The sequence below is a fragment of the Rhinolophus ferrumequinum genome, chromosome 13 (assembly GCF_004115265.2).
Source record: "Rhinolophus ferrumequinum isolate MPI-CBG mRhiFer1 chromosome 13, mRhiFer1_v1.p, whole genome shotgun sequence".
Classification (NCBI taxonomy): Eukaryota; Metazoa; Chordata; class Mammalia; order Chiroptera; family Rhinolophidae; genus Rhinolophus; species Rhinolophus ferrumequinum.
This window is the reverse complement of record NC_046296.1, coordinates 2,886,043-2,908,554: the sequence shown is the minus strand read 5'-3', so window position 1 is coordinate 2,908,554 and position 22,512 is coordinate 2,886,043. Positions and strand designations below refer to the sequence as shown.

At 43.3% G+C, this 22,512-nt stretch overlaps 1 protein-coding gene across 7 annotated transcripts in view; it reads left to right on the top strand.

Annotated features, from left to right (window-relative positions):
- Positions 1–22,512, top strand: part of IL1R2 (interleukin 1 receptor type 2) — a 40,789-nt gene that overhangs the window by 5,543 nt on the left and 12,734 nt on the right. For 4 of the 7 annotated variants that reach the window (XM_033124191.1, XM_033124188.1, XM_033124190.1 and 1 more), the window contains exons 2-4: positions 13,997–14,124; positions 14,950–15,214; positions 20,181–20,361. In XM_033124191.1, coding sequence (XP_032980082.1) covers positions 13,997–14,124; positions 14,950–15,214; positions 20,181–20,361 — 574 coding nt within the window. Of the gene's footprint in view, positions 1–5,914; positions 5,962–7,496; positions 7,617–9,924; positions 10,019–13,996; positions 14,125–14,949; positions 15,215–20,180; positions 20,362–22,512 lie in introns of those variants that run through there. The other 3 variants (XM_033124187.1, XM_033124186.1, XM_033124189.1) reach the window with 3 other exon arrangements.

The window sequence follows — 22,512 nt, the reverse complement described above, 5'->3', positions numbered from 1 at the left end:
GGCCCCAGCGTGGCCTCTACCATGGTGTGATGTTGGTCAAGGCTTGTCATCTCTGAGTTTCCTCTTCTGTAAACTGAGGCAGTTGAGTGACTGAACTTCCCAGTCCCGCCCCAGCAGCTCAGCGTCTGTGTTGGGATGCTGCAGGTCTCCCTCTCGGTGGTCCGTCTCACCCCAAGCTCACCCTCTTCCTGGCCCGTTTCTCTGAGCTCTGCCGTCCCAAGAGGGCAGTGGGTTCCTTCCCCCCAACTCGGTGTGGTATTCCCACACGCGCAATAGAGGAGACCCTGCCCTCAAACCTCACCACAGTCTTGTCCATTTTAATAATCTTTTTCATTTGTTTAGCCGCTTTGGTTATCCTAAAAGGCAGGACGGAAGTCTCTGTCCCACTCGTTCCCTGTTGGGCTGGTGGCCTCTTCCACGCCCGACAGCAGACCTGCCTCTCAAAATCACCACTCCCACCCCAACTTCCAGAGCCCAACTGTTTAACGACAGACAACTGAGAGATCCAGGTCCACAGGCTGCCTCCCCCGCTCCTCCCCCAGGAGCAGAGTCGACTCTAGTGACAACACAACGGAAGTAGTGCAAGTACACATTTGGGTTGTCTTTTAATGTCGTCGCCTGCTCTCTATTTGGAGACACTTGATTGTGACAGTGCCTTCAGCCAGTGGTTCTCAGACTTGAGCCTGCAACAGCATCACCCGAAGGGCTTATTAAAACGCATCACCAGGCCCTCTCAGAATTTCTGATTTCGTAGGTGTGTAGGTGTGTGTGTGTGTGTGTGTGTGTGGTGAGGACTTCCGTTCCTAATAAGTTCCTGGGTGAAGGTGATACTGCTGGTCCGGGTACCGCGCCTTGAGAACCACTTTTTGAGGAGATAAGAGGAGGTTCCATGTCCAGTGGCAAACGTGCGAGTGGGTTATTTCAGGACAAGAGCCTTTGGAGGCTGCTTTCAAAACAGAACTCACAGAGACCTCCTATGGGCTGTGATGAGTGCTAGAGGAGGGGATGTGTTAAACAGGATTATTCTTTTTAACAGATGGAGAAGTAGGCACAGCAGGAACGAGTGAGTCCATCACTGAGTGAAACTTGACCTCAGTCTCCTATTGATTTTGTTCTCTACCCACGAAAGAGCGTTGCTTAAAGGAGGATGGAAGAGGGAAGCAGAAAGATGAAAGGAATATGAAAGTTCCTGTGGTCAGCTGATGGGCCAAGCCCAGTGGGGCCACAAGAGTAACAGTGGTGGCTTAGTGTCGGTTCTCCAGCACCTCAGAGCCCCTGCTCCGGTGGTTAGCACCACCTGGGGAGCTTTTACAAATCCCAGGACCTGGGACCAATTACATCAGGAACCTGGGGGTTGGAGCCCAGGCATCAGCTGTTTTTGAAGCTTCCCAGGCAGTTCCAATGTGTGTATAACCAAGGCTGAGATCCACTGCCCTCTCACTGTCCCACCCTTTCTAAGCTGCTCAGAGACTTACTTCTTCTTTCAAAACTTGTGTTCTGAACCTGTCATTTACCCAACAATTGTCATCTGATAAATGGGCATTTGAGTCACTGGTCGCACAATTGGGAAAGAAATCTGAGAATCTCAGTGGAATTCCATCCAAGCATTTCCAAAGCATACTTTAGTTAAGAACCTCTGTTTCATATTAAGCATAAGTAATTTCCTAAACACAGGAGGCAAATGATTGTGGCACTTGATTTTGGGGCAAAGAGCCCAGTTTAAAACCTGGATATTATCTTGCTGTGCGACTTAGGAACATAACTTCATGTTTCTGGATGTCAGTTTCATTCATCAGATGAAAAGAATGGATTAGAGAACAGGGTTCTTTGCTATTTTAAAGAATCTCTAGAAAGTAGTCAGACCACACAAATTTTTCATGAAATATCAAGAGGAAATCTAAGAATACTTGGACTTAATTGGGGATTGCAAACCTGAGTGCATTCAGGAGCCACGCAGCAAGTCAAATCTATGAGCTGTGAGTGGTAGGACGTGTGGCCAACTGGAAGGAGCTTGTCCCTGGGAAAAGACATTCAGTGAAAAAATAACACTTACGCTTTTGCTGAATCATGCCCATTCACAAGTTGAACTGGGCTGTGATTCCCATTTTGTGAGCTTTGACATCTTGTGACAAAATGCTCATTTAATCCTAAAATAAAGGGATGAGAATCAAATCGTGGCCCCACCACTCCTATTTGTGTTCTAGTGGAGGAGTCAACTTTCTGTAAGCCACAACGTCTTCATCTCTAAAATGAAAACAATAGCATGTAATTCATAAAATATTGGGAAAAATGAGAAGAAACAGTACGTTTCAAACCTTTGCTTACCACCTGGCACATGGCGGACGTTCAGTGTCAGCTGTCATCACCACCTTCAATATTATCATCATCAGATTATGAGGTTCTGACAGCAGAATTTCACAAACCACTCTGAGAGGGTTGGGGTGAGCAGGGCACAGGGATATGATAGTACCTGCACTCTCACTCCACGTAGGTATCTGCCGACTTTATTGAATAAGCCAGTACTAATGATCAGTGCACATCAAATCCTCTGGGAGTCTTATTAAGAGGCAGATGGTTCTGACTCCCCAGGGCTGAGGTGGGGACGGAGACACAAGTGACGTCCAGGCTGCTGGCCCATAAGTCACACACTTTGAGTTGCAAGGCTTTAGAATATTTGGGGAGAGCTTTTCTTGTTTGTGAGCCAGGAAGAAGTTAATGTCAGGCTTTGGATGGGTCCTAAATTTTCTAGTGCTAATATTCATCAGAAAGTTTTCTTAAATGTCTATGATAGGCAGAATTCTAAGATGACCCCCGCAGATCTATGCCCTTGTCTAAAACCCTCATATTGAATGAGGGTGGGCTATACGAATATGATGGGATGTAATTCCCATGATAGGGTTACCTTATATGGCAAAGGTGAAGGAATTTTGCAGATGCAAGTTTGGTCCCCAATCGGTTTACTTGAAGTTAATCAAAACAAGACCATTCCGGGTGAGTCCAACATAACCAGTAGGCTCTGTCAAGGTCTAGAGGTCAAAGTCAAGAGGTCAGAGAGAGGAGAAGTAGCATCTGATGTTTTCCACTAGCCTCAAGGAAACAAACTGTCATATTGTGGAGAGGGCCATGGGGCAGGAAATGGTAGGTAGCATCTATTTGATGAGAGTGGCCTTGGCTGACAGCCAGCAAGAAAGAGGGGACCTCAACTGTACAACAACAAGGAACTGAATTCTACCAATAGCCACATGCACTTGGAATAGGCCCCTGAGGTCTGACATCAGTCTGTGAGGCCCCAGTGCGGACTCCCAGGGTGAAGCCAGACATCCGACCCACCGCCAATGAGCAAAGCAACGGGTGTTGTTTTAAGTCTCTGAGTTTGTGGAAGTTTGCTGCACAGCAGTAGAAAATGAACATAATGCCCTAAATTTTCTCTTTGACGGCCGTGCATGCCAGTCTAAGTTATACTGCAATAATAACCTAAAACACCTCAGTAACTTAATACCACCCAAGTGTATTTTGCTCATGCTACATCATTGTCATTAGTTTCCCGCATCAGACGGTGATGGCTCGTCATAGCCATCTGAGGTCATTTTCAAAAGAAAACTTAACACAGACCATCTGTTGGACTCAGATTGTTTTCACACAGTGCTGAGGTGGGAAATAGGTGTTTCTTCTCTTTATCAGAAGGAGAAACGGACATTCAGGAATGAGTGAGTGGATCCATGGATGGAAGAAGACCTTAGCCTCCAATCAGGATGGCCTGACCATCCTATGTGGCCACTGTTGTTAAACGAGGACTCAGGGTTCACAAGGCAGGAGAAGAAAGGGCTGGGGGGTAGGACCCTAGAAGAAAAATGGGTAGGCCTGGAAGTGATCAACGTTCTTCCTGCATAATTTTCATGGCTAGAACAAATCATGCGGCTATGCCTAACTTTAAGGGTGCAGAGAAATGCAATGTTGTGTGTGCCCCAAAGTAGAAGTTTCCAGATATTGGTGAACATGAGTCTCTTTACCACATCGTGTAGGTCAGTTGGTGTGGTGGGGAGAGGAAACAGAGTTCAGGTCACCCAGCTTCATGGAGCTGTTCTTACCAGCAGGGAACAAGCTGGCCGGGCATCAGAAAGCTGAGAGAAGCCAGAGAGCACAAGTGAGTGAACCCAACATTTGTCCCCAGCTCCAGGGGAGACCAAAAGGTCTCTTGGTGGGACTTTTTGGGTCTGTGGAAAACCCAGTAAGTCTGGGCTGTCTTCAGACTGAAGACTGGTTTTGCTTGTGGCAAGGGATTTTCTCCACAAAGCATAGATAAAAATCACATGGGTTTTCTATCTTTGTGTGTGTGTGTGTGTGTGGGTGGGTGTGCGTGCGTGCGTGCGTGCGTGCTTGACTTTTATCGGCTGTCATGGCTGTGCTAGACACAGAGTTGGGGAAAGTTTCCCATTTTGGTGACCCTCAGAAATCAAGCCATTCCAGGTGAGCACATTTTCCAGAGAGTGAAAGATGATCTTCTAGCATAAAAACAAAATCCCATCTGTTTTCACAACAAAACAATTTTGGAAGGAAATATTTCTGATAAATATGTAGCATGGTGAAAATTTATACTCACTGCAGATCAAAATGTACCTTTAAGAACTCTTCTAATAAGAGTTCATTTGTCTGCTGAGGTTCCTTCTCATTAGGAAAAAGGAATGTAAACTACCAGTACATGTTATCTCCATCTCAACTCTGCTTCTCTCGGATTGATTCCATCTCTTACACAAGTAGATGCTCTGTCCTTTGGTTTCTCATCTCACCACCTTCTTCTAGCTAGGAAGGTGTCTGAGAATAGGGAAGCTGCGTCCCCAGGGCATGCGATGGGGAGGGTGGCTAGTCCATTCCTACTGGTGTGTGGGTCTTCACTGGCTTCCATGGAGATGTCGCCGGACCTGGCTGATCACACGTGTCCTAGCTGAATCTACTAATGAGGTCTGTGGCTGGGAAAGCCCATGGTCTGGTCTTTCAGCTGAGTCAGAGCTGAGGCTATGGCCCACGTGGCCCCACTGTGCCTCTCGCTGGCTCCACGGGTCCTCTGTGTCTTGGCCATGTCCTCATTTCTCCCCTGGCTTAGACTGGCTACCTGTGCAGGTGACACTCAGAATATTTACCAACCAGCAGGGCACGAGCACCAACCAGTCAGAACAGATGCTGCAGTATCTGTTGCTGGACCGCGAGGACCTCGGAGGAGCACCAGGAAAGCCGAGGTAGCAGAGGGTGGCGAGCTCAGCGCTTAAGTAAGTGGTGATTCACCAACTGGCAAGGACATGTTTCCACAGTTGGACACACTGCTCCTTAAGGACTGAGTATCCTACAGCCTCAGCTCTAGGTCACCTTGCCCTTCGCCCTGGCAGCCTCATATTGGCCCAGATCTTGGTTTACCTCCCATTCTCCACTAGAAGTACAGGGATCTTTTCCCCATTGGCAAAGAACTGAGGCTAGCAGGGAACTAACCCTAGTTCTCTCTGTCTAAGTTCTCTCTGTCTAAACAGAACTCACAGAGACCTTCTATTGTCTACTATCTCTACCTAAACACGCCATGTCATTGTTTCCATTCTTACCAACCCCATCCCATCTTGGTAAGGGCAGCTTTCTTTACCACAGTGGGATTCCTCAAGAGACGCAATTTGAAAGCAGAGCAAAAATGCCTCTACTCTCAGCTTCCCGCTCTCTTCTACCTTTTGTCTCTTGGCACTCGGTTTTGGAAGTCATGAGAGGGAGCGGAGTCTGCCTGCTTCCTCATGTGGCTTCTCTCCTTCTACCCTGGAGCCCCCAGAGCCTTTTCTCCTACTTCCCCTTCCTACCAGGAAGGAACTTCCCCTGCGTCATATCCACTTCCTTCCCTCCTTTCGGAGGAGGCCTTTGCTCTTCCCCTTTCCTGGGGCCATGGTGGCAGAAGCATCAGACATGGCAAGAAGGGAAATACATTGGAAGGTAACTACATTATTATCCCTGTTGCGTGTGGCAGGCACTGGCCCACCCTAGAGGGTTCTGAACAAAATTTAAGCTGTTCTTCATGGATCAGGGGACTCATTATGAACATCAAGTGTTTCTTGTTGTGGCGCCCTGATAACTTCAGGAGGCCACAGGGAGGTGTCTGCTCTTAGGCCCCCAACTGCTGTACTTTTGGTTCTTTCATCTGTCGTGGTGGATTTTCTGTCTCCCCTGTTACTGGGCAATCAGCTGCCATTTCTTTCCCTGTGTGTTTTCTTCCACCAGCACGCTCCCTCTTTCTAATTTGCTACTTCTAATCTGCTTTTGGTTGAGCATTTCTGGTCACCCATTGCTGCATAACAAACTTCCCCAGAAGTCAATGGCTTAAATGAACATTTTATTCTAACTCACATGTTCTGAAAGTCATGAAACTGAGAGGGCCTCAGCTGGGCAATTCTTCTGCTCCATGGGGTTTGACTGAGTTCAAACAGTGGTTCTCAGCTGGAGAGTCTAAGATTGCTTTAAGGACATGGCTGGTGCCTTTGAGGAGACTCCTGGGAAGATGTGCAGAGGTAGGACTGTCAACCTGCCCTCCCTGCACGTGGCCTCCTTCGCAAGGTGGTCTCAGGGTAGTTGGACAGTTTACATGGTGGCTGGATTCCCCCAGAGCAAGCATCCCATGGAAACTGTGTGGAAGCTGCGTGGCCGCGGAGTTCACCTGGCATCTCTCTGTTGTCAGACTTGAGGCACAGGCTGGCCCACATTCAAGGGAGGTGAGCTGGACTTCATCTTTTGATAATGGGGTGGTGCTGTCACATAATAGAAGACCATGTGGGATGAGAGATACTGATGTGACATCTTTAGAAAATACAATAAGCCAGTCTGCGAAACCATAGCCACGCTCATACGAATAAAAAGAAAGAGGTCCCGAAAGGGCTTCAGACCTTCTCCTGTTAGTAAAGTAGACATGCCTTTGTGCCAGGATCCTATTGGCTCTGTTTCAGCTGTGTAGAACTTTTTGTCCTTGTTTCTTTTGTCTGTGGTGTATTTTAAATGGGCAGGTTTTCTGGATGGCAGATAATTCAAACATCTGAGGTGTTTGCCCCACTCGGAATACAAGAGGCTGAAAGCAACACGCAGTTTACAGACTGTGCATCTGCTCCTAATACCTGCTGTCCCCTTGCCAGCACATGTCCAGTTACTAATGAACATTACCTGGGAGTAGCCCCAGCTGGAACTCCCAATACCTAGGAGAACTCAGACATCTTGAATCCTGGCTCTGCCATTTGCTGCCTAGGGGACTTAAGCAAGTGAGTGGACCCAATTCAGTGGTAATCTGATTAAGCCCTCTGACTTGGTCCTTTAGAAATGAAAGCTGTGCCTAGGACTGAAGCCTAAGCTCCAAATCCAGACTGACTTAGTACTCTAGGGTTTTACACCTGGGAGGTGTAATAGAGTTCTAAACAGCCCAACCCTTGCGTTTTAGAGATGAAGAAACCGTGACCCAGATTGGGTAAATGGCTTAGCGGCTTGCTCAAGGTCACATAGCTAGTTAAGAGAGTGAAGAGGAGAATCCAGCTTCAGTCTCCTGTTCTGTGTGCTTGAAGACTCAACCACTAAGACCTCAGTCTGAGTGAAAGCATTAGAATTCTGCGGTAGGCTTTGGATGTGTGTGTCTGTGTGATTGTGTGTGTGTACATGTTAAACATCTTTCTAGAATATGGATGTGCACATAGGCTTATTTGATTCCATTGGGTAAATTTGCACATCTTTCTAGTGTAGTACCTGGTATTAGCCAAGTTATTGGCTACAACACCAGAAAGTTCTTGGGCTGTGTGCCGGACTTTTAGCAGGAGTTAGTCAGAATGCAGACAGGGGAAGCTCTGACTTCTCACTCCGGTCTTTCAGCTCTGTGTTCTTGAGCAAGTTGTTTACCTCCTTGAGTTATTGGGTCTGCTTCTGTAAAATGCTGATGAGAGATACCACTTGTTGAGTGTTTTCTTTTCGCCAACTCTGTGTTGACCCCTTTATATACCACATGCCATCTAACCCTCCTATGATGCATGCCAGGCCACAGCCATTTTACAGACCAGCAGACTGAGACTCACAGAAGCAATAGAACCTACCTACTGGCAGCAAACCATCTAGCTGGCACAGAAGGATGGCAGGATTCTTCCTGCTGTCCTCTGTCAGATTCTCAAGTCCATGTGCTTTCTACTGTGCTCCCCTGTACAGACTCCTTAACTTTCAGGACTGTTGGAAGATGCAGATAGACTTCTTAGCTGACCCCTAGGGTGCAATCTGACCAATGAGTGAAGCTTGAGGGGAGGGACAAATTTGCATTCTGAAATGACAGAGAAGTTTCTGATTGTGAGTACTTCTCAAGACTAGAAATGTCCATCTTGGCTAGCTTTGGAGGATGCTGGGTTTGGGAAGACTGTTTGGGTGGGCTGCTGAGCTTAATGGCTTCTAGAGTCCCCTTCAGCTCCAGGTTCTGATGCTTCTACAGAGCAGAGAATGAGTATCAAGACCGAGGATTGTGTAGACTCAGGTTTACATCCTCTGTCATTCCATTAGCTCCATGGCCTTGGATAAATTACTTAATGTATCTAAGTCTATTTCCATAGCTTCAAGTTCATAATGGGGATGATGTGTTGTACCAGATGCTTGAGTTTTGCCCTCTGGAGTTGTTCAGAGCAGTGGTTCCTTCTCACATGAATGTCAGGCTGGGAGAATTTGAGGCTGGTGGATTTGTACTGTGGCTGCCCAGGGCCTCTTAGGTAGAGGTTCCATGTCAGTCACTTTAGAGAAGGATAGCAACTGTTATGGGCTAGCAGAATGGTATTCTCGGGGGTTGGCCTGTGGGAGGGCCTGATGTAGGAGAAAGGAGAAACAAGAGTCTTGGTTGATGGTCCAGCCCACTGGGGGCTCTGCGTGACTCAGGCTTACTGGGAAAGCAGTGTGAACAGAGAGTTTGAATGCATGGGAAGATGAGTTGGGTTGATTTATTGAAACTCTTAGTTGATGTGTCTTGGGGAAGAAGTTGGTCAAGTTCAAAAGGTTTGACAGGAGGAGCGTGGTTTTAGAGGGATCAGATATTTTTGGCAGAAAGTGAAATATTAAGAGAATGTATAGATCTTGGTGGAGCCAAATCTTAGCCTCTGTAGGTTTTCCCCTTTGAGACTGAGCCCAACATGGCCCAATGCCCAATTCTGCCAAAGATGCGTCTTCAGGCACCATGGCTTCCAGCAGTACACGATCTATCTCCCTAGGCCGCACCAGGGCAAGGACATTGAGGTGCTGTCAATTTGACAAAGCCATTGGCCATACAGACCAGAAGTAGTCCCACTGTGCTGCTCTGAAGTGCCTTAATTTGCAGGGAGAGCTGGCTTCTCTTGTTTCTAAAGAACAAAAGTAATTTGTGGACAACCATCAAGGGTTCTGCTTTGAGCCAGTCCAGTTTTCAACAAAAGCTGCCTCAAACCTGGTCATGTATTTCTCTAGAGGATCTTCCTTACCCCCCAGACTCTTACCATTCAGTGCTTTCCAGAGATTTAGTTCAAAATTCTTTTACTTTTGCTATAGGTTTTGAATTTAAAAAAAATTTCCAAGCTTAACTTTGATGTAAATATTTATTTTCCACATGGCTTTCGGAAGTTCTTATACCATATGCCTGAAACAACATGTTTGACTTTTTAGGAATTTGTTTTATAACCTGGAGGTGACTAAGGAATCTACCTAAGGCCTGACATCTGTTTGACTTCCTTAATACTCAGGATCTGTCACCTTGTTTCTGTTTTTAGATGACTGTACTGCCTGACTCAGAGTTTTAAAACTCACAGTTGCCTAAAAACTTCCAGAAAAAAATTTGAAGATAGAAATAAAGTTTAATTTTCTGGGTGAATTTATATACATATATATATTTATATATACATATATATATATATGAAAAGAGATTTTTCAAAATTAAATTAAAATGTGAAGTAAACACCTGCATTCTCTTGGGCAACATGTACCATCCATGAGCAGGAGGCAGTCACCTGGGCATCAAAGGCAGGTAAGCCGTGACCTGGACTTAATGAGCTGCTGGAGGTGCTGCCCGCTCCCTGTTTGGCTCAGTGCTGTGTTATCAGCCATCAGCTCTTTTCCCCTTACTGCATTCTTCTCCTTCCTTCAACTCTTCACACATTGTCATTTTCTTTTTTTTAATGCCTGGCCCTGCTTTTTCATCTCATTTTTCTGTTTCCTTACACTGAGTGTGGTGAAACATGGTTATTTGACAAAAAAAAAAAAAAAAAAAAAAAAGGATTCACCCTGAAACTCCAATACTTGGAGTAAGCTGCTCTTAAAATTTCTTTCTTCTAGTAAGAAGGTCAACTTAGATTGAAGCAGAAATGTCAAGTTATCTGTAGTTGAAAGACACATTTAAAGAAAGTAGGGCAGGAGAATAGTGGTTTGCTGCAAACCTCTGCAAGACTAATTCTTTTTCCTTTGGGCACGCCAAAGACTTACTGTTTCCCACAGTATGGCATTTTGGGTTCCAGCCTTTCTCTGGGGTTTTGACTATTGAAAACTATCACTATGTGTTTGTGGTTTACTTGTCTGAAGCCACTTCCTGGAAAGGTCACTGTAAAGCAGTATTTTGCTATAGTTCACGGGGAGAAACCAAGAGAGTTTCCTTGACTGGGGACCCTGCGTGGGGGTGAGGGTGGCTATTATTTGAAGAGGACATTTTAGAACTTTGTTTTACTGGAACAGTGTCCTTGTTGAAACATCTCTCCTTCTCACGCTGACCAGATATGTGATTTTGAGAAGAGGGTTAATGTCCAATTCACTTGTATCAACTGAAAAAGAAAGTGATGGCACTAGATTTCTCGAAGATTCTTCCAGCTCTGTAGCTCTGTGAAGCTTCAGCTAACAGCTACCCCTGAATGGATGCAGCCTGATTTTCTGGTGTAAAAATAATTTTAAACATGGTTACAAACCTTCACATAATCGAAGGCTAAGCCTGAACCTGAGTCTTGGGTTGGGGGTGGGTGGGACTGCTTTCATTTGAGGCGAGACCGCACAGCTCCTTCTGCCTTTGAAATGACTTTTTTAGAGTCAATCAGCAGAAACTGTTGAGTATCAGAAAGAAGACCAATGAGAACATAACACCTGGCAGTATCTGGAGCAGTTTTTTCCAACCTCCCCCCACCTCCAAACTGGGGTCCTTTTCAAAAACTCTGGAAAGTTAACATATTGGGGTTAGGTTTGGCTGTGCATAACAGGAAGCTTGGATATATAAAAGAAGGTAGCTGGGAAGGAGGGGTGCAGCTCCCTAAAGCCACCAAGGACTCATGCTCCTCTCTTGTGGCCCCACCCCTTCCAACAAGTGGTCTTCATCTTGTGGTCGAAGATGGTGGCTGCAATCCAGCCATCATAGCCACACAGAGCCAGCAGGAAGGAAGACTGGTGGAGACTTTAAAGTCTTTTGCAGAGACTTGTAAGTAGATTTCCCAGGAGGAGCATATATTTCCACTTGTATTTCATTGGCCCAAATTTTGTCATGTGGCTACTATTTGCAAGGGAGAATGGGAAATGTAGTCATTTTGTGGGATAGTCATGTGCTTAGTTAAGAGTTGGAGATTCTATGATTGGGGAGGTGGGGAGGGACAGATACTGGAGAAGGAAACTAGCAGCATCTGTCACAGAAACAATACTTTTGAAGACTAGGGGCTTTGGGATCATTAGTCCTAGGCTTAAACTTCATGCCTTGCTTGCTAGCAATAACATATCAGTCAAGCTACTTAACCACTTTACTCTCTTCTGCTACATCATCTGTAAAACTGGCATGATATTCATATCATGGGGGTAAAATAAAACAGCAAATGCTTAGTGTTTAGCACAGTAGCCGCCCCTATTACACTAGTCCCTGTATCAACATCTTTGATTTCATTCATTTATTAGGGTATGTGGTATTGGTTATACCTGGTATATCTAACTCCTACTTCTTTCATATCCTTACTAGAGAACTAGTGAGTCTGGCCGAGAGCAGTACAGTTGGAGATGTGCTAAGCTAATGTGTGTCCAAAGGGAACAAAGCAACCTGGTCAATGTTGAGGTGATCTTTATTTTAACCAAGTGACCTGGTGAAGCTAAGGGTGGGGTAGAGATAGCGTTACGGAAATATTGGTGTTTCAGAAACATTTGAAGGATAGGACCATGTAGAAGCAGGAAGAGCGTAAGGGAGACAGCCCTGGGGCAGACCGCCAGCTAAGGGGAAAATCTCAGGTCCTTCACTGCTCACCCCAGTCCCTCATCACTAGAGGGGGGAGTTCAGACTGAAACTCTGAGCCCATGCCTTCCCATGGCTCCTGACTGAGGAGGGAGGCTTCCTACAGTGCAAGGATCACTTCCTCAGTTTGCCCACCGTGCCCTGGCCACTTAAGAGCCATGTGGGTTTACTGTGAGCCTGGATGATATATACTTGTCCAGCCAATGGCTGTGAGACCAGCCATTCTGAAGGATATATACCTGTTGCAGGAACAGAGAACGAGTCAAACTTTGTCAAGGAAATGGGGGAGGGGTGATTTTAGGATTTTTTTTTTTTTTTTCTGGATTTACTCATCACTCCCAACTCTCTGGTAGACTTTTAAGCATAAATATTCCCTAGTACCTTCTGGGTTTGGGCACCACGTAGGCCATGAGTGCTGTGAATAAGTCTGGGCCTCTGTGCTCAAGGCTGTCCCCACCCATGGGGAGCCAGACAAGAAACAGGTGTGGTAGAGGGCATGATTGCTCCCATTTCTTTCCCCTCCTGTATCACTTTGCAGCTCCTCCCACTAGAGGTGGGGGCATTTCCCCACCCCACTGAAAGTAGGTTTGGTCACGTGACTTGTTTTGGCCAATGGAATGTGGGCAGACAAGAGTGAGCTTGTTCTGTGCAAGGTCTTGAGTGCTGTTGCTCACAGTGCTTACATTTTGCCATCACATGAGAAGATCAGCTCCCAGGAAGTCACTGGTCCAGGGAGGATGAGCGACACGTGAAGCTTGGAGCCAAGCCTAACTAACCCAGCCTAACATAGGTCAGCCAATTCCATCTGATCCACAGACCTGTGAGCGAGAACAAACGATTGTTGTTTTATGCCATTCAGTTTAGTGGTTTGTTAGTAGCACTGTATTGGCAATGCTTAGCCGATACAATAGGCTATTTCGATGCAGTGTGAGAGGCACTGCAGGGATGCACAGAGGCAGCTGATCATCTTGGGGAGGTGTGTGGGGGGATGCTTCACGAACTGGTGTGTATTACTCGCTTTTTGGACCTCATTTTGCTCTTCCCCTGGGATGCTCTAGACCAGAGAGTAAGTCTGTAGAATTCCTCAGCGTAAGTCAGAATTGTGTGTAAAATAAGAGTTAATCCATAGGGACTATAGGAAAAGATCTCTGACAAGTAAAATATGAAGACTGTTTGACTTCTAGTCATTCATTCACTCATTCAACAAATAGGAGTTAGGGACATAACTGTGAATAAAACAAAGTAGGACCCTAGTGCACGTGGAGCTTACATTCTAGAGAGAAGAGACATGGTTAATGGTGAATGCCACAGAGAGAAATAGAGCAGGAAAGGAAAATATGGAGTATTGGGGCAGAAAAGGGGTGCAGTTTTACATAGGAAGGTCAGAGAAGAACCTCACCAAGAGTGATGTTTGAGCAAAGACCGAGGGAGGAGAGGACCCGAACAGTGGCCTTCTCTGAGGAAACCGCATCTCAGGCTGAGGAGCAAGGAGTGCTCAGGCACACTTTAAGACAGAGAGAGACACTTATGATACGGACGCCCCTAATCCAAGACTGTTCGTGCTCTGAGGATTTGCTGTTAGGTGTGTTTGGTGAATATAGACATAGAGAAGCAAATCCCAAAATGTCGAGTTTTCTTGTTAAAGAATCTAGGCAAAAAGGTTCCCGTCATTAGGTGAAACCTGCATGGGACCATATTTAAGGGATTCTCTCTTTGGGTGTCTGTGGTCCCTGGTGACCCCTCTGTTTCCTCCTCTAGGCTACAGGGTGCCAGACTTGAGATGTCCACTTCCTGTGTCCTCCAGAAGTTGTCGGGAGCAATGTTCATCGTGTACCTATTGATAGTGGGTGTTTCTTCCTTCACCATTCAGCCTGAGGAACACACAGGTCAGAAGTGATTATTTCAGCTGGAAAGGGGTTGCCTGCAGCTTCTCTGGGGAAAACGTGTTTATCTAGGGAGGTTTTGTTGTTATCAAGAGACAAGTTGCGGTTACTGGAGGGGAAAGGGGGTGTGGGGAGGGCAAAGTGGGTAAACGGGCTCAAATGTATGGTAATGAAAGGAAACTAGACTTCGGTGGTGAGCATAGTTGTCAAATTATAATGTTGTGCACCTGAATTTTATGCAATGTTATTAACTCAGGTTACCTCAATAAACATCATTTTTAAAAAAGAAAGAAAATGACATACAAATACAAAATCAAAGAATTAGCAAAAAGCAAGGTGTGAATATTCATGTCTTGCTAAGTGAGAAATGCTTCCTCTGGCCCACCCCCTCTATTGCCCTGTCCTTGCTCTGGGCGTCCGCCATTCCTGCCTAAGAGTGAACCAAATAAGTGGTGTTTTGCCCTTGATAAAAGGTGCCTTTGGATTTTTAACTACAGGTCTGTCAACGAAGCTGTTTTTTCGTGTATCTGAACTTAGCTGAGATTTACTTTAATGATAAGGAGTTAAGTGAGAAATGTGGCCAAAATTTTTAATCATTTATCTTGTCACCATGTGAACCTGATTTAACTTTTCCCACAAAATATAAATCGGAATTGCTAGCAACCTGAAATTTGGTATTTGGGAGACTTGAAAGGATTGTAACAGGAAGGAGAGAATGGGGTGCTCAGGGTACAGGCCACTTTGTTAGGGACACACTTCTTCCTCAGATATGCCCATCAAAGGGAGGTTTTGGACCCAAAGCCTGACTGTGGTCTCTCTGTCCTTCAGTGCCTGCAGGAAACTGCCGATTTCGTGGCAAATATTTCAAAACCAACATCGGGATAGAAGGGGAGCCTGTGGTCCTGCAGTGCCCCCAGATGCGGTATTGGTTGGGGGCCTCTGCCAGACCCCATGTCAGCCTGACATGGCGGAAAAATGATTCTGCTGGGATGGTCCCAGGGGGAGAAGAGACAGGAGTGTGGGTCCAGGATGATGCCATCTGGATTGTGCCAGCCTGGCAGGGGCACTCTGGCACCTACATCTGCACTGTCAGGTAAGCCCCTCTGGGACGACGGGGTGGGGGTTAGGGGGCCTGAGGGGGGTGGGGTGTGGGGCGTGGGACTCCTTGATGAATGGACCCTCACACGGTTCTTCAATGAGGACCTGGATTTAAAATCCATTGTGCAGGTGAGAATCCACGTTCTGTCTTCTTCACTGCTCCTGACGGGCTGAGAGCCACTGACAGCCTTCCCTGAGATGTCCTCATGGCTCCCTCTCCCTCTTCATTTAAATCTTTGCTCAAATGTCACCTTTTTAGCCACTTTATCTAAAACAGCACTCCTGTCACTCTCTCTCTGGATGTTATTTTTCTTCATCTGACACATATATATGGGGTATATATGGTTACTGTGTATCTATCCCATTAGAATGTAAACTCCAGCACAGGAACGTGGCTTTTTTTCACTGCTCAATCCACAGGGACACAAGAAGTAGATACAGAACACTGACTGAATTTGACACTTGGATGAGAGTTTAAGAATGAGTTCATCCAACTGTTTATTGTACACGTGAGGGAGCTGAGCTCACTTATAAAGTTCTTGCATGTGGTGGGTGTGGAGCGGAGACTGGAACCCACAGCTCCTGACACGGGGTCTAGTCCCCCTCCCTCTTTGTTCTGTTGCTGTTTTGCAAAAATTGTGGTACCATATACATAACATAAAATTTACCACTTCAATCCTTTAAAGTGTACAATTCGGTTGTGATAAGTACATTCACAATGTTGTGTTACCATCACCACCATCAGCTCCAGAATCTTTTCATCTTCCCAACATGAATCTCTGGGCTTCTCGAACACGAACTCCCCGTCTCTCCTCCCCCAGCCCCTGGCAACCGCCATCATACTTCCTGTCTCTATGAATTTGACTACTCGAAGCAACTCCTATGAGTAGAATCATACAGTATCTGTCCTTTTGTGACTGCTTATTTCACTTAGCATAATATCCTTAAGGTTCTTCCATGCCGTATCATGTGTCAGAGTTTTCTTCCTTTTTAAAGCGCAATAATATTTCATTGTATATATAGACCACATTTTGCTTATCCATTTATTTATCAATGGATACTTAGGTTTCTTCTGGGTTTTCTTTGGCTGTTGTGAATAACGCTGCTATGAACATAGGTCTTCAAAAATTTGTTTGACTGCCTGCTTTCAATACTTTTAGATATACCCAGAAATGGAATTGGTGGACCATGTAATAATTCTGTTAATTTTTTGAAGAATCATGATACTGTTTTTCACAGCAGCTACGTCATTTTACATTCCCACCAGCCATGTACAAGTTTCCAAATTCTTCACATTCTCACCAACACTATTTTCTGTTTTGTTTTTTTTTGTTTGTTTGTTTGTTTTTGTTGAGTGGGGGGTGGTGGTTAATAGGCACCCTAATGGGCATGAAGTGGTATATCATTGTGGTTTTGATTTGCATTTCCCTAAAGACTTGTTATATTGAGCATCTTTCCATGTGCTTTATTGGTCAGTTTTGTATTTTCTTTGAAGAAATTTCTATTCAAGTCGTTTGCCCATTTTTAATTGAGTTGTTTATTTATTTTTGAGTTATAGGCATTGTTTATATATTGTTAATATTAATCTCTTATCAGATATATGACTTGCAAATATTTTCTCCATTCCATGGGTGGCCTTTTGACTCTATTGATAATGTTCTTTAATGCACAAAGTTTAAAATTTTGATGGTCAAATTTATCTAGTTTTTTCCTTGGTTGCCTGTGCTTTTGCTGTAATATCCAAGAAATCACTGTCACATCTATGTCATAAAGCTTTACCCTTGTGTTGTTTTTCTAAGAATTTTCATAGTTTTAGTGCTTATGTTTTGGTCTTTGATACCTTTTGAGTTAAATTTTGGATATGGCATAAGGTAATGGTCCACTTCATTGTTTTGAATATGACTATCCAGTTCTTCTAAAAACGTTGTTGGAAAGACTGTCCTCTCCCTAATGAAGGTCTTGATATATCTTGCTGCTTCTTGAAGGAGAAAGTTGTAGGTCTAGTATTGGAGATCTTAAAAATTCCCTGGCTTAGTTCTTCTGAAAAGGTAAGAGCTCAGTGTTGGCCTGATTTTGAAATAGTCCTGCCCTTCTCTCTTCAGTTGCTACCTCTAACCTTTCCCAAGATTCTATTCACTCCTCTTACCAGGCAGCTTTAGAGTCTCTACAGATTTCATAAACTCGTTTGATTTAAGGAGAAGTCATACCCACAAACATTTATTTACATTTTGTGTGTGTGCGTCTATGTGCTACTCGGTAATGAACCCTGCCCAGGAAGCAGACAAGTAATCACTTACCTCCATATCAGGGAAATGTGGATGTCTGATTTTACAATAGCTATACATGCATAGTTTTCCTTTCTTTTCTAGTACAAAAGGTCCTATTGTTTTCTAAGGAGCACTACTAGAAAAAAATAAATAGTAGAAAAAGAACAGAATTTGGAGTCAGGATGACATGGATGCAAATCTGAACCTTTTCATTTTCTATCAGATGGGACCTTGGTCTTATCACTTGACAATTCTAGGCCTCAGTTTTCTCCACTGTAAGAAGGTTCGTTGGGAGCATTCTGTGAAATCACAGTATAAGAAGCATCTAGTGTGGGGAGCACCGGAGCAGGTGGTCAATATATGCATAGAAATGCCTTTTCTTTCAAAGGCAATACTTCTTGACTACTGAAGTGATAATATGCAAGAATAGGGGAGTGGTGAACTGAGTCATGTTTGTCTTAAAGTTTGTTTCTACACTCAAGTAAAAAAATGGTACCTAATATCCTTATTTTGTTTTCTATTGTTGTAGAACAAAAGAGGTGTGGAATTGAGAGGGGTTGGAAATCCAATTGTGGATCAAGCTTTTGGAGCATGTGGGAGAGTTAACCTGATCTCTAAAACGCTCTTCTACTCTAAGACTGGGGTTCTGATAGAGTGAGAATCACCAGCACTTGCCACAATACCTTTTGGCATTTACAGTGACAGGGCATGACACTGCTCTGTCCTTGTGACTTTTATAATCTTGTGATCTAGAACCCACATGGCCTTTCTGTCAATCCGGGTGAGGGAGGTTATGCTACGGAATCAAACAACCCCCAAATCTCAGTGGCTCCAAACAATGAAAACTTATTTATCACACATGCAACAAGCACAGGGTGGGTGGGCAGACACTCAAGGACGCAGACTGAAGGGGCAGTCGTTATCTCAACTGTTGGTCACTGTACCAAAAGGAAACATGCTGTGGAGGGTCTCTCCTGGCTTTTAAAACTTTGGTGTGGAAGTGACACACATACAATTCATTGACTAGAGTCATATAGCTGCACCCACACATGTAACACCACCATGTGCTCAGATCTGGGAGAACTGGATCTATTTGGTGAACAGCACTAGTGAATACCACTTTTTGCTGTGGGGATACCACACTACATGGGCAATGTGAGTGGTGGTCAAGTTATCCCCCACCCCTATTTCTTTTGGGTTTCATTTTCATGGAGTATCTTGCCAGTGGGGAATACTATAATGTGGGGATCAATAATGTGAACCTTTTCTTAACTCCTGATATGTCTGGTAAGCTTGGTTTTTGGAGATACTGCCCTAATTTAAGGGTTTTCCCAGAGTCCTATTGGGTTGACCTCTTAGTAGCTAGCTATACAGGCTTAGGAATTACTTAATTTCTGCATTGCTAATTTGCCTCATCTAAAAATAATATAATAATAACTCCTAACTCACAGTGTTGGAGAATAAGTGGAATAATGTAAGCAGAGCACCCAGCACCGACCTGGCAGGCACCTCCTCACTCTGAGGAGCTGCTGGGCTGACGACTTCCAGCTGGGCACTGTCCTTTAGCTCTGTCCTCATTTGCATCTCTTCCACTTGCAGTGAGATGATGCAGTTTTCAAGGTGACAGTTAACTTTCTGCATTCCTTTATGCCTAAAACATTTGTTCATCTCCTTTTTTCTCTCTTTTAACCAGATATAAAATATAATATAGATATTGACATATATTTGAATTGATTATTTTCACATTCAGGTAGTTAAGCTTTTATCCCTTATTTCTTTCATATATATATTTTTCACATTTTGTTTCTTCTTTGGGTATAGCTTGTTTTCCATTTTGCCGTGAAAGTTCTTGTCCTCCCACCCCCTCCATAACACACATTTGTATCATCTTTATTGTTGTCCTGAGTTTCTTAGGTAGCCAGGACTTAGCGAGGTACATATATTTTTATGTGTTCTACTTAAGAAAATTGTTTTAGTTAATATCCTCTGTCCTTCCCTACATTTCCTCCATGTTGCTATAAACGTTTTGCCTCTGCCCTTTCCCCAGTTCTAGGGTCTTGACAGAATTGTGATACTGAGATTATAGTTAGCCCAACCAAAAAAAAAAAAAAAGCACCAAAAAACAAAAAACCAAAACCAAACAAACTTACCAAGTTAATTTCCCTCATGTAGTATTGCAAAAATCTTTTATAGATTTTTATATTAAGTTCTCAGCAGTTTTCTGAACTTAGACTTCAGTTGATAAGTGATTCCCCAGAGAAGTAAACGGAATTTTCTTTACACGGAGACCGTAGCTCTTAGAAAACAATTCCTTCATTTAATTATAATTCCCTGGACCAGGAAGTTGGAACATTTACTCAAGGAACCCCAGAATCTGGAATGGTTTGGCCCACCCCTTTGAAAGGGACTTGGGGATTTCTTAGTGGCTCTTGATGGGATTGAAGTTAGACGTGTGAAGTGTCCTTTGGGAAAAATGCAGAATATTTTACACTTTCTTTATAACAATTATGAAAGCGTGCTTTTTTTTTGTCCCCCAAAGAATCAAAGGGATCAGGGATAGAAGTATTGCAATACTAATAAAAAAATGTAGAATGCATCATTTAATGAGATTGGGGAAATTGTTCTTAATTTCATTTAGCTTTACTTTTTTTTGCCTTGCCATTTATTATCATTTCTTTTTTCCTTTTAAATCAGAAATGCCTCTTACTGTGATGAAATGTCCATTGAGCTCAGGGTTTTTGAGAAGACAGAAGCCTCCGTGCCTTTCACCTTATACCCGCAAAGTCTTACCTTGTCAACCGCTGGGACATTAGTTTGCCCTGAACTGGGTCAATTCACCCATAACAAAACTGACATGAAGATTCAATGGTACAAGGTACATCTTTAAAAATTGCCATTTAACTAAAATGTGTTTTTACTAACCATAGGAAAGATATAAAATACCTGTTCTGAAGCTAACACATTCACTTTTATTTAAACCAGTTATTTTAAGAAAGGGCCAGGATAATATGTTCTATTAACCCTTATGTGGCTTGGGTAAGAGTCCTCAGAATAGTGATTTGAGAAGACAGAATATGAAATGAATCCAATAAATAATAGTTGTAGAGAGTCGCTTTTAACTCTGTCATTTATCTATTAAAATTGAGAAAAAATTGTTTATTTAACAACTTTATACACACATTAACAGAGTTTTTCAAAAGCACTTGATAACTAATCTTTGGGCTAAAGCAGTAAATGGAAACACAGTTTATTCTTTTGCCTGGTTGAATAAATACTCTCATCAGGTCATGTGTGTAGACCAGGTATGGGCAAACCACAGCCCAGGGCCCAATTAAGCCACTGCCTTTTTTTTTTTTTTTGTACAGCTTGCAAGTTAAGAATAGTTTTCACTTTTTGAAATGGTTAAAAATTTTTAAAAAAGAATAACATTTTATGACGTAAAATGATATAAAACTCAAATTTCAGTGTTTATAAATAAAGTGTTACTGGGACACAAACACATTCATTGATTTTCCTGTTTTCACATCGCAATGGACAGAGGCCATGTGGGCTACAGGCCTAAAATATTTCCCACTGGTCCTTTATAGAAAAAGGTAGTTGATATGGACCGTAAATTGAAACTGGAAAGTACAGTTATTTGTTGAATCATTAAAAGAAATTAACCCTTTAACCCAAGAATTAGGTCCATTTAAAAAACTTCTATGGAAATAAGGAGATAAGTATATAACACTGTACTAACACATTTACTGCATTGTTTATAAGAAGATACTAGAAACAAGAAAATATTCTCCTTGAGGGATTAGATAAACTAATTTCCTCTCGTAGGAACAGTGGAATATCACATTCCTATTTACAAAGATGAGATAATTTTATATGTATTAACAAGGAAAGAAAAATACAATATTGTTATAGTTTTTAAAAGGCTTTAAATGGTATATATTGTATTTCTAGTTTATTTAAAAATATAGTTACACGTATTTAAGAATCTGAAGGAATATACATTGAAATGCTAAAACATGTTTTGGGGACAAAGAAGGACTCAATGTCTACTTTTTAGAAGTCTGTATTACATATATATACACACACACACACACACACACACACACACACATATATTTTTTACATTGCACTATTTTGCTATCAGCAACAGCATTAAAGGTATTTCCATTGTGTAAAAGAAAAAGAAGTGAGGAACTGCCTTTCATTTAAGAAATATGTTATTCCTTACTCTATATAAACAGAACTTTTCAATGTAATCTCAATCGACATTACTTATAAGTTTGTCATAATTATTAAAATATATCTTTTCAGATAAAAAAGAATAGGTTAACCGATTGACTAGTATTATAATTTCAAGATACACATAGACTATTAATTTAATATTGGAAACTTTTAAATGATTTTCTGAAAGTAGAGGAAATGATTTTCTGAAAGTAGCCAGTCCCCATGAATTAGCCAGTCCAGTTACAGAACGAATTCGCTCTTGGTTTAGGAAGAGTACAAAGAGGACAAGTGAGAGGAGAGAGCACAGGCTCAGGAGGGATCAGTCTTGGTTCAAAACCCTGTTCCTTCATTTACCTGCTGTGTGGCCTTGGCCAAGTTATTTCACCTCTCGAACCTGCTTCTTGTGCAGAATGATAATTAGTCATTCGTAGTGGCTGGGATTGTTTGGGATATTAAATGGAGGACTGAGTATGAAGGGCCTCCTGCAGGGCTTGCCATATAAATCTGGGATAAGGATATCATGGTGGTGCTTAGTAAGATTTGTTCCCTTCCTACGAATGGTAATCATTACTGAGCATGTACCAAGCACAAGTCTGTTCTAAACTGGCTGACATGTAACTCAAGGAAGTAGGGGTTGTCAATAGCTCTATTTTGCAGATTACGAAATGTAAGGAACTCGCGCAAGGTCACACAGCTGGTAGATGGTGAAGCCAAACCCTAACCCAGGAGGCCCCACACACCATGCCATGCAGGGCAGCCCTGGTTGCCCACGGGCTCTGGCAGAACTGTGCTGCTGGGCCCT